Source organism: Pieris brassicae, chromosome 10 (assembly GCF_905147105.1).
Source record: "Pieris brassicae chromosome 10, ilPieBrab1.1, whole genome shotgun sequence".
NCBI lineage: Eukaryota > Metazoa > Arthropoda > Insecta > Lepidoptera > Pieridae > Pieris > Pieris brassicae.
The window spans coordinates 8,801,248-8,822,437 of NC_059674.1; the positions used below are offsets into that span (position 1 = coordinate 8,801,248).

General features: G+C 33.7%; 1 protein-coding gene and 1 long non-coding RNA gene across 2 annotated transcripts in view; one reads left to right on the forward strand and one right to left on the reverse strand.

Annotated features, from left to right (window-relative positions):
* Window positions 1-21,190, reverse strand: part of LOC123714963 — a 175,332-nt gene that overhangs the window by 77,610 nt on the left and 76,532 nt on the right. Inside the window, exons 3-4 of the mRNA XM_045669677.1 lie at window positions 10,306-10,654; window positions 2,489-2,556 (exon numbers count right to left, since the gene is read on the reverse strand). Of these exons, the coding sequence (XP_045525633.1) occupies window positions 2,489-2,556; window positions 10,306-10,654 (417 nt within the window). The remainder of the gene's footprint in view (window positions 1-2,488; window positions 2,557-10,305; window positions 10,655-21,190) is intronic.
* On the forward strand, window positions 15,704-17,309 carry LOC123714970. The gene is made up of 2 exons (XR_006754380.1): window positions 15,704-15,771; window positions 16,370-17,309. It is a non-coding gene; the product is annotated as an uncharacterized LOC123714970 (long non-coding RNA).

Genomic DNA, 21,190 nt, shown 5'->3' on the forward strand with positions numbered 1-21,190 from the left:
CAGGCTAATTAGAATATATTTCATGCGATACAATGACAGATGGAGAAACAACATGAAAAGGACTACCAGGGAAAATAAAGGGAGGTGGCTTTCTTGGATGGTAGACTGTCTTAAAGAACTTGATGGAAAAAATGTTCAAGATACGGAGAGATGAAGCCAGTTGGAGAAGGCCTATACTCTACAAGAGTTAATAATTATAATTATTTGTAAAGATAAATGAATGTTTCAAATTTTAAAATTAATTAATTAGAATATAATAAACTTTAAGCCGTAATTTTCGGCAGTTTGCAAAACTTGGAAATAGTAGCTACACGTAAAAGCCTGTAACAATTACGAACATTAAAACCGGCATGAAAATTATAACACGAATTGCCTTTGATCTCATATATAAAGTTACATGTAAAAAAGTGGAATGCTGAAATTTCATAACTTTTCAGTGGATTTACAAATAGAATTTCGAAATGTATTTTTCTTTATACACCCAGTTAGCAATACAGGAATGTGAAAACTGCAATAACTTTACAAAAATAAAATAGAAAAACCGGAAGCGATAATATTCGCTGCTTTAATTATCTAAACTAGTTATTGTTAAGTGTTTCTAACTTACTTATGAAATAAACTGCAATCAAATCATTTATCATTTTATAATGACCCGACACATGGTCAATCCTTTAGTTAAAGGTTTTTACGGCCAGATATCACCGTCCTGGTTTAATTCCAATTATATATAACACAGATCCATTTTACGCTGAAAGTTTTTAGAAAATTTAAAACGGCTTAATGTAGAAAGTTGTCAATTTATGTTTTTCGAAGTAATCTCCGTTCCTCTCTACACATTGTCCCATTCGATGGAACCACTGATAAAAGCAGTGGGCCCATTCTTCCTTAGGGATCTCTTCTATGGCATTTTCGTACGCTTTCATCGCTCTTCAGGGCTCATAAAGGGCTCGCATTTTATCTTTGGTTCTTGGAAGTAAATGAAAGTCGCAGGGCGCCAAGTCAAGACTGTATGGTGGATGACTCATTATCTCGACATCTGCCATAGTCAAATATTCAACAGTCCGTTTTGCGGCATGCGCTGAAGCATTGTGGTGGTGAAGGAGAATCCTGCTTCAAGGGCGCTTCTATCGATTTTTTTCCTAGACAACAGGCAAACAGCGATTGACATACCAGTTTGCAGTAACTGTCCTTCCATCTTCTAGCATTACTGTCGCGAAATGACCTTTCCGACCAACGAATGAGGCAATCATCTTTTATCCTTGAGTTATTCCTTTCTTTACCTTAGTTACCGATCCTCAAAAGGAAACACCCACTGAGTTCATTGTCTTTTGATTTCGGATTCATAGCATTTGAGTCACCGCCGTTGAACTTATCTCACATTTGGCGACACCAGCCCATGCGAAGGTGTTTCTGGTCGTCGGTTAAAGTATGGGGAATCCATCTGGTACAAAGCTTCCTGAAGCCTAAGTTTTCGTGTAATATTTTTTGAACTTATTTATTTTGACTCTTAGCAATGCCTAGGCTTGGCCGTATCTGCTGATAGGTCACTCTCTAATCTTCCTCTATCATGCGTTATGCGTGCACTTATGTTATCTTCAGTAGTCGCTGTTAAAGGACATCCCTCACGCGGATCATCATTGAGATTGCTACGTCCACGCTTAAACTCGTTTAACCAATTGCAAATAGTGGCGCGAGATGGAGCTTCATTAAGAAATGCTTATTATGCTTTTTGCTGAGTAAGCCCACAACGAAAGTCATAATAAATCATTGACCATAATTTTCTCGCGTTTTGGTTCTTTTTCACGAGTAACAAGAGTTTCAGATTTGCCGCCAATTACCAAAAACAAATGAATGCAATACTACATTAGATTACCAAAGAGTTCTAAAATTAGTATTAAACTAACTGTCCAGTTCTTAACATTTTCAGTGTTACCCACGTAATAAATCATCAGATAGGTTAAAACAAACACGAAATCATAGTCTAACACCTTAAACTTGAAACTCCTAGTTAAATTAGAGAGAAAAGGTCATGACTTATGACATTTACGTATGATCTTCGTGTGTTAATTACTGTGTGTATAATAAATGATGTCCCTCATGTATAAAGGCTATTTCTAGTTTAGTTGATGGACAGTAATTCTATTATTTAAACTCTCTGCGAAGTAACAGAACCATAATTTGGCAGAAATATGAAATATATCTTCAAGGTTCGCGAGATTTTTTTGGTAAAAGTACATATCGACTCCCGTAATATAGACACATTTATTTCAGATTGCGTTCTTATTAATATTTTTTCTGTATAGATAAGTATCCATTTTCTCTCGGTGTTTTCATTGCAAAGCGACTTTTAAGTGGGGTGGTAGTCAAATCCATTGCTTTACAGTATTTTAAATAATGTGTAAATCTTTTAATGTTCGTTGAAATGGAGTTACTTATAATTCTTATTTTACATTAAAGGATTCAGAAACTTACTAAATTGTAAACTTACCTAATCTTAAAGTTTTAGTAAAGAACACTTGGTAAATGGTGGCACTCGTTGTCGTCCTATAACGTAACCTGAAACCAATAAAATACATTTTATAACAAAAGAGTTTTATATGGGTAACATTCTGTAATCTTTAATTCTAAAAATAGTAGAGTATATTAACAGTAAAAGCTTTTTAAGTTTTTATAAACAGCCAGTAACATTCCCGGGTTGTTAATTTTAAATGATTGGGACAGTAACAGACACGTCAGTGATTGTGGCTTTCGTAGAAAAAATGTATTCCCGTAGGTAAATATTTTGCATTATTCTAAGATTTATTTGTTCATGTGATTTCTCTTAGAATGTGTTAATACTAAGAAAAACACTTTTTGGGCGGATTAAAGCTATGTATTATTGTTAAAAACTTATAATTATTTACATAATTCTAAATTTTATTTCTAATTTTATTATCTAATATTTAATATCTATTTTTTTCCGACATTTTGTGTGCTTTTCAGCGTGCCTGGTCACGGTGAGTTTTTAATAATAATACATAGCTTTAACCCATTCAAAAAGTGTTTTTCTTAATGTGTAACAGCTATGTTAACAAAAGACAATACCATGTGTTAATACTGCTTTAATCTATTCCCGTGACGCTGTTTACCATTGCTTAATGTATTATTTTGTTTTGAAAGTCTACTTCCTCATAAAGGAATGTCTTTGCCTCCTTATGGGATTAAGGACTAGATAATCTTCTACACTATTACACTACAGAGGTCCTCTGCAATGTTAGACTTTCAATAAATTGGCCCTTATATAGGTTTAGAACTACACAGATGCGGTGTGAAACTAGATCGTAAAATAAATACGGGATAACTGAGTTCAGAGTACCAAATATTGGCGTCGTAAATCTGGAGCTCGAAACTTAAATTATCCTGCTTCGAGTTCAGTCAGATAGTTCACAACTTCCTTTCTTATTAACTTCAACAATTTATGCGATGAATTCTCTTGATTTAAAGATAGTACAAAATATATCATAAAACAGTTGAGTAGGATCAAAGGCACGTAAAATTTGTATCAAATTAAATTAAATATTTTAATACTTCGTTGCATAAATCTAAACTAAACATGATCAGGTAAACAAAAGGCCTTATCGCTAATAAGCAATCACTTCCAGAACACATTAGTAACCGTTTTCTAATAAATACTGAAGCAACAGTCTAAAAACTACGAAACAGTACTCTTCATTTACTTTAATGTTTTTCATTTAATTTTAAAATTAATATTTTTGTTACGCATCCATAAATCATCCAATGACGCAAAAGAAATTTCATTTCCGTTTCCTCTGTCTATTTTCCCTATAAAAACTGTATATATAGAAGCAGCACAACCAAATAAATCTATGATTAATGATGCGATTTATTCGCACACTGATCACGTTATTTTTTATTATTACACCTATGAAAATCAGTCTCTAACGAGGCGTGATAAGGTTTCTTTTCGTTTGACAAGTAAATAATGCGTTAAGTAATTTGTCACAGCAATCTCGCAGTGTGAAGAAATCTTCCCGTTATCTAAGGACGTTAGATGTTAGGGGACTTTTTGAAAAATGTTTGTTGGCGATAAAGCGAATGATGTTGTAAATAATAATTAATTAACTTTGGTCGTTTTTGGTATTAAAATTCATAAGTAACAAAAAATATTTGATGAAAGCAAAATTTCATTAAAATATGGGAAACCCGATCTACGGCGTATCTCTGAAAAATAAGTCTTCTATGGCCTCCAAAATAAACACCACGGTATCATTAGTTTTTACCAGTATCAATGGTAACCTCTGCCTACTACATCATGAAAACGACGATACGAAAACGTATACCCGATGAAACATTCCAACATTTTGATCTTATAATAAATGGTGCAGAAAACGTATTTCCAACACTTATAACTAACTCTACGGGTTCCTTTAAGGGCCGTCAATTCATTCGCATTGAGAGTGTCTACGAGCGGCGGTATCACTCCCTCTGGCCTCTGTTCTATAAAAAAGTACTCACATATTATAGTTAAAATTTATAGACATTTCGATTTTTGTTTATATACCGAGATGGAATTGAAAAACATTTACACACGCGTGCTGTTTATATTTTTTTTGTTTAATACGGATAAGTTTCGCGCTCTAAACTAGACTCCAATAATTACTTCTTGACCTTATCCTATCCTGATCAATCGTGACTTGTGTAATTCTTCTGTTTTCCTGTATTGCATCGCTATTCGCTATTCAGTTTTTAATTGCTATTAAATTAATCTAATTAGATATTTAGTTTGTAAAATATTAATATATATTTTTTGACGTGACAACGTCTTATAATTCGATGGGGCTGGCTGCACGCACGAAAAAACATGGCGCATGCGGCGTTACCTCGTTCTGCGGCGTTACCTCGCTCTGAGGCGTTCCATCTAAGCGCGGAACGAGCGACAAAGAGGCACAATCAGCCTCCGTGTTAGGCTGCGTTCGACATTTTTCTCTCTACTTGAGTGAGCGATGAAAAAAATTGACATAATTGTATTTATGCGTACAAATAAATGTTACTTGATCAATTCAATTGTGATTTCCATTTACCTACTTCTATATATCCATACAAAATATCTATCAAACAAATAAAATTTCAATTTTCTTTTAAAAAAACAACCATTCCATCAGTATTTTCTTATGACGTTATCACGTTTAACTATCGTTAGTAAATCGACTTTACAGACAACCGATTTTTTTGTATTACTTTAGATTAAGGATTTAGGAAGATTTTATTTAACCTGGAAGAGCCTAACCTGGGTTGCCTGGAAGAGATCGCTGATTAGCGATAACGCCGCCCGTTACATTCCTTGAAATTTTTATGTATTGTGTTATTTGTGCTTCTTTTATTTTTATTGCAACGAAGTATGAATAAATAAATAAATTAAATGTCGAGTAAAATAATATAATATTTTTTTCTTTAAATCCTTTAATAGTTTCATTTGACTTATCATTGTAATAACTTTTTATATACGCCTCATGTACGTAGCGCTTCTCATCCCCGTCTTTACTGCGTAAGGTAAGTTTGATAAATGGGCCAGTTCGTACGATTGCGACCTCATCCATCAGGACTATAATCACCAAAATACCGTTTCCTAAATCTGTTCAAGTGTTGAAGAAAACCATCCATCAAGCTGATTAGACAGATCGAGGCCGAAGGATTAATGAATTAAAGTTATTCATTAGATTGCCTATTAAGGGTCCTATCGTTAGGGCCCTTATGTAAATAATATATACTAGGCTTGGCTTTCTTACGATCGATAGAGTGATTCACGCATACACTGAGTTGCTACTCAGTGTGTGTAATTATTGTGTATAGATCAGATTTGCTGACTTCAAATTTTTTATACCTTCGTTTCAAGTCAGACTGTAGCTTTTTAATAGTACGTCCTTAAAATTATGCATTACATTGGCCATTTTTGTAAAGTTATACTAATTAAATAAATTAAGCGTAATTAACAGCAACAGTTTTCGTGCGGATTCCGCGCATTTTGGCTTTCAAAACCTTCGCGTTATACCAAGAGCGTTAAAGTAACCTTGAAAGAAAGTATTTGTGTCCAATTAACTTTTATAAGCTTGCTCCATTCAACAGAAGTGTAACTTTCACCATTACTAGTTAATTAACTAGTTTCTCGGAATCGAAAGTAGGTGTTGGGTATAGAGAGAAGAGATATCTGTACCCAACGTCTATACCCGAATACATACAGAATGTCAGTAAAATAGTTTGGTCAATATTGAAATTTTTTAGACATAAACTTTGATCTGACGATTGTTTTTGGGAATTTATAGATCGATTGTGCTTTATTTAATAAATAGAACTATAAAAAGGCTTTCCGCCAATTGGAACTATTTTAGAGCAATAAATAAAAGTAAGTTATCAAAGAGTTGGAATTTTATTGGCATCGCGTACGTTTGGCTCGTTTGCACAGTTTCTTTATTTGGCAGGTAGATTGCAAGAGAGCTTGCCAAATAGGACGAAAAACTGTGGCAAGGAGAGATCAATGTGCTGAAAAGCTTAAGGATCATATATACCCTCTCAGATAAACATTTCTGATCGAGGAACAGGTTTTATAACTTTATTCACTACCTGAATTGTGCTAACATAGTTATTCCAACAGATGAGAAAGATGAAGCTATGAACGTTTCATAATCACTAATCATGATATTAAGTCATTTAAAAGTTTATTTTTTCCTTTATCACGGCGTCTCAGAAACATGTTTTGTGTGTCAGAAGGATCCTTTGAGCCGGGTCCACACGGATAATGAAAGTAAAACCCTAAGTCGTGTCAAATGTAATTGAAGAATATTGTTTTCACGTTACAAAGATTAATATAAACCGTTCATGAGTTTAAATAAATCCTCCTTTCAGCGATTTGTTATACGAAATTGAATTTTCATAATTGACAACAAAAATCGATCAAATTAATGTTATTCATTGAATATGCATGCTAATAGTTTTGACAGCTATAAGGCCTTTGTGGATTGCGTTTGGTTAATGATAAAATTTGTTTGATCAAAAATGAAGATTTTAATTGAGACAAAAAAAATACGTAAATTCCAACGTAGACCCGAGTTTATTTGTAAGAGAGACAGTCCGTTCGATTCTCAGCTGGATATAAATTTCTACACCTTATTATTATACTTTGTTATAACATTCTGGCTTGCGTTTATCGAAAAGAATGAATACTTAAAACTACAGTATGGTTAGTTAAAAAAAACACTTTCAAATTTGTGGAGTTGCTGAGAAAATTGACGAGTCCTTTGTAAGAAGTATTTATAATAAATTAATAGAGATATTTTTCAAATTTAAACCGGATCACATCCGGGGTATGGCAACACTATTTTTGAACTAATTGACGTTTCTTGTAGCATACAATTTTCAACGAAGACGAATTTATCTAAGGTTGGTTCATTATAAATAACGAAACACTTTCACAAGGCAACTTAGAAGCACAAACATAACATTATTATTACTGCAGCTGTTAGATACACACAATATGTTTATACCATTATAGCTCTTGGCATTTAGAAACTGCCTAAGCTAGAAGTGTATCATGTAAACATGAAGCCAAAACGTTTCCTTTGTTTCGTATTCCATCTTTCATCCAAATAATGCGATAAATAATCCATATGATAAATCAGTGAAAATAGCAAATCTTATTCTTTCGTCGGCAATTACGGCAAGTTGATAAAGAAAAAAAGTAGAATAAAATTCCAAAAGTATTTTTTTTTTTGTGTGAACATACAATTAGACTATATGCTACGAGTATTATAGCTTGATACAACAGTTAGGTATAGTAACAAACCTACTGTTTTAGTGTATAGCTAAATGTCACTAGAAAAATAATATGACCAACTGATTTTTGAAGTGACTCTTCTTTGCCTGAGGGTAAATTTTTGACGGAAACGTCACGAAGATGTGCAGCGTTTTTGTCGAAGAAAAGGGAGAGAGCAATTGAGAGAGAGTGAGAAAAGAAGATCGAGAAAAAATACACGCCATTAATATGTAATTACTAAACAAATACGCGGTATTCGTTTAGTAGTTACATATTAGAACTTTGAATGGCAAGCCTGTCGCATAACGTCTTGTGCAGTAAATGCAGATTTTTAATGAATTTATCTAAACAGTGGAATATAGATGCACAAATACATGGAGTGATCATATACCGGTACATGATCAACTATTGGGGCTTTTATCTTCGTAATAATTAATAACACAAAGAAGTTTCACTTCTGACATGTGTAGTTTGTACGCACGCACTTTTTTTAAAGAGAAAATAATAGTCGCGAGTCAACCCAAATTCATATCAAAATGCACTTACCAAGTTTGACATATTCAACTGTACGTTTGATTATTTTCTATTTTATGTCAAATAAACTAATTAATTTCAAAGATTAAGAACTAATAATGATAATAAAAATCAACTTCGTTGAAACGATATAAATTAAGGTAAGTATATATTTATTTAGCTTTCATCAATTCAATTCGATTCCGATAAAGTTTTTCGTTTACTAAAATTCAAGTTAAGAGGGATATGAAGTAATTCCTTTTGTGATAATAAACGATACTTTGATTAATGGAAAAGTTATCTTTTTCTCGTTAAGCTAAGTGTTTTGTTTTTAACAATCAAATGTAATTAGTATCTGAAAATTTAACAATGGACACGCAGTTCCTGTTTTCAAAAATCTACGACAACCCGACAACTCTCGACTCGAGTTTTAATATGAATAAAGTATATAAATTAAACAAAGCTTATAAATAATAATGTAAGGAACGTCCATGCCGGAACCGCCCATTAATACATTCTTTAACATTCCTTAGTACCCTTACATCCCTGTAACAACAATGTCATGACATGCCCATTATTTTATTGTTTATTCTTCTGTAATTTTTTATTTTACCACTGACTAAATTATTTGTTACTTTGTTAACAACGTCCGATTCAACGAATCAGAATTATCGCATTTTGTTTTTCTGTGACGTTTAAACATGGAAAAATCTACTCGAAGCCTCGTGTATACTCCAACCCCCTATATCAGCCTAATTGTATTTTTTTAACTAATACTCTTCTGTCTCTTTTCTTCACATTATTTTTACATTGTGATGAAATGAGACAAATCTGTTGGATTTCAAACGGAATTTGACTGATTTTGGTTCGAATAAGGCAGATAGTCTTCTTAAATATATAATGAAAATTTATTTATTATTTAGATAAATATTTTTTGTTAGTACCATATTGTCTTAAAATGTCCAAAAAAACAATAGCTATAGATTATCCAAAGCGAAAATATTCAAGAATTCAAACCAGTTGTTTTGAAAGCGCGATCACTAAACTAGAACTAAATACTCCTCTTATTTAAGATATTAAAATTACAAAGAAGTCGGGTTATACGAATTGAAACTCCTGCTTTTCCAGTCGAAACAGTCTTTGAAAAAGGTAATTTAGGAATGTCCATTGGCGGTTTCACACAACATCAGTTGAGCCTCCCCCTTTCCCAAGAATTACAAATAAGTGTTGTTAGTAATACGTGGGTAACACTGAAAATGTTTAGAACGGGCCGGTAAGAAACAATGCTAATGAAAACTTTTTTGAATTTCAATTTTCGAACTCTTTGGTAACCTAATGTAGTATATTGCATTCTTTTGTCTTTTTTTATGAATTGACGGCAAATCTAAAACTCTTGTTACACGAGAAAATGAATCTAACGCGAGAAAATTTTCAGACAATGATTTATCATGACTTTCGTTGTGGGTTTACTCAACAACAAAGCTATGATAGGCTGCGATTAGCATTTCTTAATGAAGCCCCATCTCGTGCCTCTATTTACAATCGGTTTTACGAGTTTAAGCGTGGATGTTATCTCAATAATGATCTGCGTGAGGGACGTCAGTGACAGTCACACAGCACTGAAGATAACATCAGTGCTGTGTCACGCATGATAGAGGAATATAAGGGAGTGACCTAGCAGCAGATACGGGCAAGTCTTGGTATGTGTCAAGTTCAAAAAATATTACACTAACATTTAGGCGTCAGGACGCTTTGTACCAGTTGGATTCCCCATACTTTAACCAACGACCAGAAACACAGAATGAGCCCCCTGCTTTTCTCAGTGGTTCTATCGAATACGACGATGTATAGAGAGGAACGGACACTACTTTGAAAATCAATAAAAGTATTGGCAACTATCTACATTAAGCCGTTTTTCATTTTCTAAACATTTTCAGTGTTACCTAGGTAGTTTAGATTTAAAGACATACAATATTATAACTTACCTAAAAACAACACTAGTTTCCTCTTTATCTAAATGAACAGTGTCTATGGACCACTTCAACGCAACGCCGCTTCGCCCCTCCAGAGGTCCGCTTACCACGAGCGCTGGCAGAAATCTATGAAACCGTTTATGTATCGACCGAACTCTCCGCGGCTTAAAGTAAACACTTTTCGTCCTAAATTCACTAGACCACATGTGCGCACGAGTGTTCCTTTTCGGTATGAAGTAGGGGGGAGCGAGGCAGGCCTTCTCGGAGAAGCTTGTTGGGGTGAAGTTCCCTTTGATGCTGGATCCAACTATTGAGTGAAGCGCGTAGTCCCAGAGAGATGGCGCGTTGAACTGCAGGTGCACTGGAAAGAAAGAATTAATTAATAAACCTTTATTTACGTTACAGCTGGAGCTTAGAACAAAGGCATGGGTGAAAATTGCATATAAAAATCCAATGATGCTACAACTTTGTTAGGTCTCGATCTCAGGTTTCTATATGTGTTTTATTATCATTTGTCAATCTAACGAGTAGGATCACACGTGCCTGACACACGCCATCAACTGTTTCGGTCTAAGGTAAGTTTGGTTCCTCACGACGTTTTCCTTGACTGTTTGAGCGTATGTTGTCGCCGGGGATCAAACCTACGACTTCAGGGATGAGAGTCGGACGCTGAAGCTACTAGACTAACTCACGGCAGTGGAAAATAAAAAGAAAATTTAGATATCTTTATTGAACTCAATTACTCTTTTCTTATCACACTTGTTAGTGTTTAGTTTGTCTCTAAAACATTAAGACGTGCCTCTTTTACTATATTTGTCTGAAATAAACTATTCTTAACAATAATGTCACCCATTTTTACCTGATGGAAAGTGTTTATCAATAATTAAATTAATTAAATTATAGACTCAAAACGACGCGAAACCTTAAAACCGATTAAGGACTTTTTTGCTTTGTAGAATAATTTACACAAACACGTATTGAAGCTTAAAAGATAAGATAAAATTCCGCAGAAAGTTCCGATATAAATAAATACGGTTGAAAGTTTTATGCGAGTTTTCTACTAAAACCTTCAAATCATTTTACATATATAAAAATTTACGGCTCTAGACTTTTAGTGCGCTGCTTCGTCATCCTTGATATATTTTCTAATGCCGATATTCTTTGTCAGTTTCACTAATCAATGTTCAAGTAAGTATGTGATCAAATTTCTATGCCTTTCTTTCTGTGTGCTTTCTTTGTATACTAACGGAAGTACTATTTTATTTCAGTTTTCGAGTCCATGGCGCACCGCCAGCCGCCATAGAGGCGGTAATTCCATGTAAAACATTATTGTACATTTTTCCAAACGCTACATGTATTTGATCAATATCTCCGATATCCCGATAGCGCTGTGAACATTTCACTGATGGCAACCCATATCCTGTCGGAAATTGGTTCGGCCGGACAGTTTTAGGGCGCATCCATCTATAATCTGTGACAAATTTAGGTTAATTTAAAGATATATATAATCTATGAATATGGGTTTGACATATCGTGTAGATACGTTTTCGATATTGTAATAATTTTATTATCCTACTATATACGATGAGTTATTCCTGCAATTCTGAGTTTATCAGTAATTGCTGTAATAAAATGTTCATATTTTGTATTAGGTTTATTTTCATAGTTATACACAGCTTCATGTGAATTTTATTTTATTGATAAAAGCTTGTCAATGCTCGGCACACTGATACATTGGTAAAATAAACACGAAATACAATTTTAATGTGACAAGCACTTAAAGGCGATAGTTGAAGTAGAGATAATACAAATATTAAACAAAACAAATATTAAACAAAAAAAAAATTCAAAAACTAAACACAAATCGATTTTAAAGGGTAAACTATGGATATCCGACCTAGCATGTTTATCCTAGCTATTTTATCAAACTCTTTTAACAGAGAAAATGAATAAATTAATGTTTTACGACCAATGCGTGACTATATAAAAATAAAACGAATTTCATGTTCACGTTAAACAAGTGATTTATCCAGTGAGTATTTAGTCCATTTTGAAGTCAGTTCTATGTATTTATATATTATCTAACAAACGTTATATCCATGCAAATAAAACAAAATGTGAATTCGTTATTTTAAGATAAAGGTTTCGGCGATTGCTATTTTATGCGGGGATTCAATAGTTGACATCGAAAGCGCTTAACTAAAATTAAAGTATATTTAATTTAATTCGATGATTATGTTTTGAAAGTACAAATATATTTAAAAGTGAGCAAAATTTCCACTAATATTTGAAATACGTGTAATATTTTATTAAGGAGAACGTGTCGCCTCAACAAAAGCTTGACGGACCTAATGTGACATATCATTGTCTTGGGTTCGATATTTAGGAGAAAGTACATAATTTCTTAAATATGATATGCAGTAGATAGCAAACACAACGAAACCAGTATCAGTACAACTCTTTATGTCTGGCAGGCTGTTTTGTGATCATTTGTTTTTCTAAAGGGCAAGGGTAGATGATCAGCCTTCTGTGCCTGACACACGCAGTCGATTTTTTATGGCTCTAAGGTGTAACTGTTTCCTTCACTGTACCAGTGACGTAAAATGCAAAAATAGAAAAAAAAGTCAATTCGTACACAGCAGGATCGAACCTACGATGTCAGAAATGAGAGTTGTACGCTGAAGCCAAAAACTGCTAATATTGTATTTTTTTATTATATGTAGCCTATATCTAAAATAATAACTGACAATCTTTATTGCCATTTATCGCTCAAATAACTTTTCATTACAATGAAAATTTCATTAGCCTCGATCCTTTACAAAACTTAACATGAACAGTAATTATGAAAAACAAGGCGAATGTTTGTTTTGCTTAATAAGTATAATTCATTGTTATCCTTCGTGAATGAAAGACACGATGTTCTAGCGCGTTTATTTTTCTTGTCCGTAATTAGTTGGCCAAAATGAGGATAATATTTGCATTGTTTATATATTTTTTAATTTTATCGTATTATTATAGGTAAGATGTTAAGCTTATGAAAACAAAAAAATATCCTTTTTTATTGATAAAGTATTTGGCATGAGATGGAGTATTTTTAAAATTTAAGAATACATGTATAATATAATAATACGTAGGTTACTTATATCATGTCTTCGGATGTGTTTATGTACTACGTATTTCGTATTGTGATCAGATTTCTGCTTCTATTTCGTGACCATATGTTTTTTCTGATATGCTAAGTTGGCGATCCGGCTGTGCTGTTTCGTAATTATTAAATTTATTGAAGTGTAACCTTTTTATCGGCATTGGAAAAAAAACCGTGTCATTTTTTAGTTACGCGCCACCTTTTTCTTGTCCCTACCACGGTTAATTCGAAGGCATTAATAACAAAAATATATAATAACGATAACAATGATATTAACATCTCTATTACAATTAATGAAGTTGTGTAATAATCTAAGTAGTAATAAGGTAAAATTAAATAATTGTATTATTTGTATTCATATCTATGATAATAAAAGCCTTTTGTTAAACTTTATTTAATTTAACTTTAGGTTAAATAAATTTTATCTATCTAATTTATTTAACCAATTACTGTAAAGTTGCATATAGTAAATCATTTTCGAAAAATAAAGGTGATAAAGAAGTTTCACTTCTTACGTGTGTACACTAGTACACGCACACATTTTTTTTGTAATAGGTAAGTTGACACACGCTATTGACTTTTTTTGGGTCTAATGCATGCCGGTTTTACTCACGATGTTTTCCGTTCGAGGGAGTGTTAAATGCGTACATAGACTCAAAGTCTGTTGGGTTCTTAGCTGGGGTGTACCCCTACCCCTACGACGCGGGGTCGCATCGTCATATTGATATAAATAACTAGAATATCAAATGTACATTTGGAAAGTCTATGCGTTTGTACCATCAGAAACTCATTATCGTATCAACACGTTCCGTTTCCTCAAGTATTCGTATACGTTAACACAATAATTTAACTTTAAACACGTGTATTATATTTGAATGATACATACTACTACTAACCATGCTCCAGAAGATAAGCCACTCCTTATATTGATATAGTATTCGTTTATATAACAAAGCAAAATTAGAGAATTATCACTAAATTCAATACTCTCGTTCATTGTAAATTAATAAAAATAAAGCTTTTTATAAATTTGATGAATATTGAAATAATCCTAATCCTTGGGATTAATTTTCTTCAGTTCAAACAATTTGTATGACTCAAAAGTTAGCGATTAAAAAGGCGGAAAGTTTCTTGGCAGTTCTTCTTGCCCGCTCTATGTTCTTGACTTGCGAACTGGTAGTAAAAGTAAATTTAGAATCAATTTAACATCTTTTCTGTTGACGGTCATAAGTGTACTCGGTTACCTATATGAATTAAGTTATTTTGAGTTTACTACTCCATTAAGTTGCAAATTCTGCCACAAAAAGTTTACATAATTCATTTCTTGCTTCCTTCGATGATTGATATGCATTCAAGATTTTGTCTTAGTATTTGTAAGTTTATACTGATAGAGCGAGTCTGTAATATTTGTGAATAAATTTTCCACTAATGAAGGACTTAATTAAAGCAGAAATTCATCACGCTAAATGGCAGTTTATCAAGAGAGGCAATAATTTAGTTACAGAGCGCGGATGCGGTTCTTAAACAATTCATCAAAGCAGAGGGAGTTTAAGAAGCCTTATTTAGTTTAATTATCACTCCAGGCGGTTGTCAAGCTGTAACCCCTAGTGTACATACATTTATCATTTTCCTTTACGCCTTCAGAGTGGATGCTGCGAAAAATTGAATAACGTAATAATAAAATGATATATGGAAAACTTGAGAGGCTCTCCGTGGGTGTTTCATCTTTATTAGTAACCTTTTAAATTTCAAAACGCAGACGATATTTCGGCAAGCATTTTTTGACACCCGGTATCAAATTATACTGCAGATACAACTGTGGCGGTGGCTGTACACATATACCCAGTATTTGGAATGAAACATAATATGTGCATTATATAATTAGAATAGGTGTCTCAGTCTATGCTATATATCTAGGCAAAAGATAATTTCAATTATAGATATTTATAGATTGAGATAATTATGTTTATTACAAATTACTTGTATGTGACGCAGACGACAAAATCGATTTTTAGCTATTTGACCATCGATGACCTCTATGGTCGTTAAATCTAAAGTACAGAACAATGAACATATATTATATGAGAACAAAAATAAAAGAAACGAACTTTATAGAAATAATGTACAACAATAGGGTAAGAGGCATCTTTCTGGAATTCGCTGTATATCATACAAAAAGTTGTTAAAAGAAATAGTTACCAATAAAATTATATATATACGTTAGTAATTTATTACCATTGTACGTTGTGCATTAACTAGCTATAAAAATTAATTACTTTTTAATTAATATACCACAATAATGTACAACATGGATTTCATACACGTCATTATAGGTAAGTGTGAATATAGTAGTAAGAAGAATTAAAAATGGGGCGGCTTTTGTACCCCACATTGTTTGAGAGAAGCTTAAACTATAAACTTACTGATTATTATTAGATTTGGTGTTGTTTCGCTATAGATATTAACTTTATTATGTATATATACACGTTTAATGTACTTTATAGCCTATGTATCACATCTACGATAGAAGTAGACAGCACTATTGGCTTCAGCAAGCGACTGTCATCCCTGGGGTCGTAGGTTCGATCCCCGGCTGTGCACCAATGGATTTAATGTCTATGTGACCATTAAACACTCGCTCCTACGGTAAAGGAGTTAAAAACGTCGCCAGGGTATGTCAGGCACAGATGGATTATCACCTACTTGCCTTAGAAATGATCATGGAACAGATACAAAAATCTGAAGCCCAGACCTGAAAGGTTGTAACGATAGGGATATGTTTTTAAGTCACATCTAAGGAATAGAGAAACATTTTTTACTATGTTATTGATTGCTGTCAGAATACATTATGTCGTAATTATTAAAATTTCAAATATTTGAAACTTATAATTATATTTTTCTCATATATCTTAAACCCTTCCTTTATTCCAGTATTATTCGCGTCACCGACTTACACCATACATATATTCGACGAAAAGGCAGACGATTTAATGGACAAGTACCTAGTGGATGTCTACACAATCAGATCCAGATTTAACTCTCCGTTACAAAATCCAGCTCCAAATTTTATATCTGAAACCACATTATCGCCGCGCAAGCGCCCATACCACGCAACCAAACATCCCGTGAAAGATGTTCACTTCAATTTAACTAAATCGCAGTTCTTAGAAAACCGGCAGAACGAAAAAGTAGCAGCCATACTAAAAGCAGGAAATAATCCGCCACCAAACTTTGAAATTGACGAATTAAATGTGCTATCGAGAAGATTTGATAGCATTCGTAAAGATAGCCTCAAGCGGAATGATGAATACTTAAGAGAATTATATTTCTCAAAAGAAGATTATGGCGTAAAAGCTAAATCACGTAAAAACAGAACTATTCGGTTGATGGAACAGTTCATATATGAGACTCAGTATAAGTTGACTTATGTACAAGTTCTGAGGAAGAAGTATATTTTGCAGCCGAGGTACAGAATCGGTTACTGTTTTTCGTTATTGGCCAATTTGCGAAATCAGCAGTTCGTTCTGTTCGATGCGTTACGGCGTAATAAGGACTTTTGGACGACGTTGTACATTCATCTTAAGTTGTATGAGAAGATAGTGAGGCTGGACGTGGATATACGAGACTTGATAGCATATATAAAGAAATTAAATTGGGACAGAATGCCGAAAGAGGAACCAATCTACTTCGATAGCGTTAAGCATATGCAACAATGATGACAATTCCTAATATAATGGAATCATGAGAATTTATCAAAAACACATTTTTTTAAATTTTAACACGTTTCTAGAAATTAATTAACAGGATTCGTTTGTAAAGGAACTTTTGGGAAGATGAATATTAATTAATTATACGGTAATTTTCTTGATGCTTCGAAGTGTTTCGGATACACAATAAATAGCATATTGCATAAGACCTATAAATTGAGCCTTAAATAATAATAATAACCACTGCTGCTACAACCTTTTTAGGTTTGGGCCGCAGATTTCTGTATCTGTTATATGATAATTTGCCAATATAGGCAAGTAGGTGATCAGCCTCCTGTCTGTCTGTCCGTGTCAGAACACACACTGTCGATTTTGTGGTACAAGCTGGTTTCCTCTCGATGTTATTCCCTTGAGAAAGTACATTGGTGCAAAGCCGGGGTTCAAACTTACGACTACGATATCAGGGATGAAAGTCGAAGACTGAAACCACTAGGCCAACACTGGTAAATTGATTTAAGAGATCTTAATAAGCGATGACTTGATTGCGATATATTTGCGAACGAAGTCAATGTGAGTTTAAGAGCTACGAATCGTTTTTGCAAAGTTACTGAAAGCCTTCCCATTTACATTCACAATGTATCACGCAAAAACTATTGAAAACCGTAACTATCTATTTTGTAATGGACCAGAAAACTTGTCAGTGCGGCCGGAAAAAACACGGACAATAGCTCAGCAACAAATGTTTTTTCATCCGCGTTCATTTATTCAACGTTGGCAACACTCCAAATAGTCTGGCAACACCGACTGCAGTTCGAATTTTAAATACCCGCTATCTTTGTAACGATGTTTTGAATTTTAAGTGTTGCAAGTGTACTAATTAGCACTTAAGGAACTCGTAAAAATTATATGAGGCAATTGCAATGTTGGCGGAATTAGCATTTTTGGCATTCTGCAAAGGAGAAACATATTTTTCTCTTGAATCACTGGAATTATATTCCTGTATTGACACACTGTTGCTGGGTATAGTTACTGTGTAAAATGATACCATAGATAGGTTTTGTTCTAATTTTCTCTTCTTAAATGTTTGATTTAAATAAATAAATAGTTTACTTGCAAATAAAGTGGTACATTTAGGTCGATTAAAAATAAAAACCCGCACAATCAACCATACAAAATTAGGCATACATATATCATATAATAAGAACATTAACATACTGTCATAATAATAAGTTAAGTTATATATAATTGTTGTCAAACTTATGGTCCAAATTCTCGCCCACGCTATAAATACACATTGCCTTTAAAAATTTAATCACCTTCCCTATGAAAGCCTTACACGGCAGTGATCTACAACTACTAGGAAGGTGATCACATAGTGTGATAGCCATGGCACAACAATTTTATGAATACATCGTGGTGCAACATGGAGGCACTCACAGGCGTGTTCACTACTTCGGTACATACAAGCAAGCTTTTTAGTTTTTTTGCAGTCTTAACTGCTTCAGGGATATATAAAGTTGGTTCTGTCAAAATATCGAGTTCGTAAAAAAATGGTCTACAGCTTACAAGAGATTCAACGCCCATAATAGCCGTAGTACATTTTTTCTGAGTAATAAAAACTTTATTCACATCCACCGAATTTCTCCATAACAGGATACCGTAGCGCAGAACTGAGGCAACATAGCCGTGATAAGCCACAATTGGTGCGTGTTTTGAAGCCACTTTGCAAGTTCGACTCAAAGCAAACACAAGTTTATTTAAGCGCATACATATCGATACAATGTGTTGTTTAAAAGTAAGATTTTGGTCTAGTTTGATGCCTCGAAACTTAGTACGATTCTTCAATTAACTGGTTTTAATAAGTAATTTTGAGCTTATTAAGTCTGCTATTATGATAACATCGAAATTGTATATAGTTAGTTTTCTTTATATTACACGTTTGTTTTCTAAGCTGTTCAAGAATACCATTCGCCTACAATACCGTATTTCCAGACATAAAGGAGAATAAAAATAAAGATGTATACGATGAAAAAACAAAAAAAAAATTAAAGAATGAAGGAAAAACCTGCACAAAGATTTCTTATGTAATCTGGTAAAATTTCATACTGTGTGGCGTAGGATTAATTACCAAAATGTTTTATCAGAACTCTCACGAGCGTAATACTTTTCGGCACGCACCAACCCAAACTAGGGTACTAGAGCAAAAGTGGCATGGTCTAAGTTAATTATGACAGCCTTTATTAAAGACTCGCTTTATTCATACAAATTAAATAAGTTTTAACATAAAGTAAATTAAGTAGTGTGGTAGAAATAAATCGTAACTCTATACATGGACGCAGAACGCTGCCAATTTTGTGACAAGACGACGAAAGTCGAGCAATTTCAACTTTTAAAAGAAGAAGAAATGTATCAAGCCACACTATACTTTCTACTTCACCTTCATAGCTCTAAATAAAATACTAACAATTTTCGAAGCAATAATATAAAAATAACTTTAAAAGAATGTAATTTTGGTAAGTAATGACGCCAAATAAGGTAGACAGTCGATATTTTGTTCTACTGGCTATGCTGCTTTTGGAGAGTTTGGCGTTAAATCAAGTGACGTTATATGAAGTCTCAACCCGCTAAAGCCTGTAACGTGACGCTTAAGTCTTGAATAGTTTTAAGCCATAATAATTGATAAAGGATCGTGTTATTTTACGGGCAGTTAGGGGCAGTTTACGAGCTGAGCGAGCTAAATTTTCCGTATTATGGTCTATTTGAATAAAGATTACGAGCCGTTTCCGGCTAGTTGAGCAAGTACGAGTATAATCACGCGTACTTGGCGCCTTCTCAAAAAGTGCTGCGGAATGTAAATAAAAAAATCGTATCAATTGTACGATCTGCCCACGACATGTAAATCTTTATCAAGTCTGATTTAGAGTTCAGTGAATAAATTTTCAATAAAAGGGACTTCTATTACACCCCGTATGGGGCTCGAGACGGAATTTCTGAACCCAACTAAAGATTTTTAATGCAAGCATTTGCTAATCCTATACTAACCCGAAACAATGACAGCAAATATTTCATTTGTAGCACTCAAAAATAATATCTTATAAAGTAATCAAATATATTAACAAACTAAACTTAGAAGTTCACAAACACCTAATCCATTAAAACTCTTAGACATACAATCAGCAGTTTGTCTACAATAGTTGGAGTCACGTATTGGTATAATGGCATCTGGATTTCCCCTCAATTTCTGCGATAGCATCCGTGTACGGCAGATAATTTATCAGTTTATGGTCTGTGGTTAAGCTAAATATTCCCAGATATCGATGTATATGCTATAAGCAACCATCGTGCTGGCACATTTTATGTAATTTTTAAGTATAAGCTGGTGGATCAGCCTTCTCTGCGGTGAATCAAATCAGAGTTATTCTCTTGTAGGCTCATAAGTATACATGAACAAAAGCATTGAAAACAAAAACATTAAAATTAAAGTAAAACTGCTTGCTAAGGCCTATTATAATATAAATGAATATTTAAACGATCCTAGAGCTGGGATATGAATTGCTCCAGTATAAAGAGGTAACGCCACTGAATCTCTCGGCTGCATTTCCAGACACTGGGGCGATCGTCAACATCCAGCTCCTGAGAAACGTTGTGTAATACAAAAAAAAATTGGCTATCAAAAAGAGTGGCGGAGAGTTTATTGCCAGTTCTTCTCTTCCGTTCTACGCCCTTGATTTGAGAACTGGCAGTAAATGTAAAATTAGAAGCATTTAATGTATATTTCTTTTTTTGGCGTTCATAAGTGTACATTGTGTTACCTACATGAATAAATGATTTTTGACTTTTGATTGTGTTACTATAAAGTCGAAGCATAACGAACGGGACGGCATGTGATCCACAGCGTGTTGTTTTAGGTGGCTGAAAGATATGTATAATTCACTAGGTCTGCCATGAATTTGAGTAGTAAATGCTAAAGTCTGCCTCCTACATTTGTGTGAACAATCTGATAGGGAAAGCATTTTTCACCTAGTAGCTTCAGCATGCGACTGCC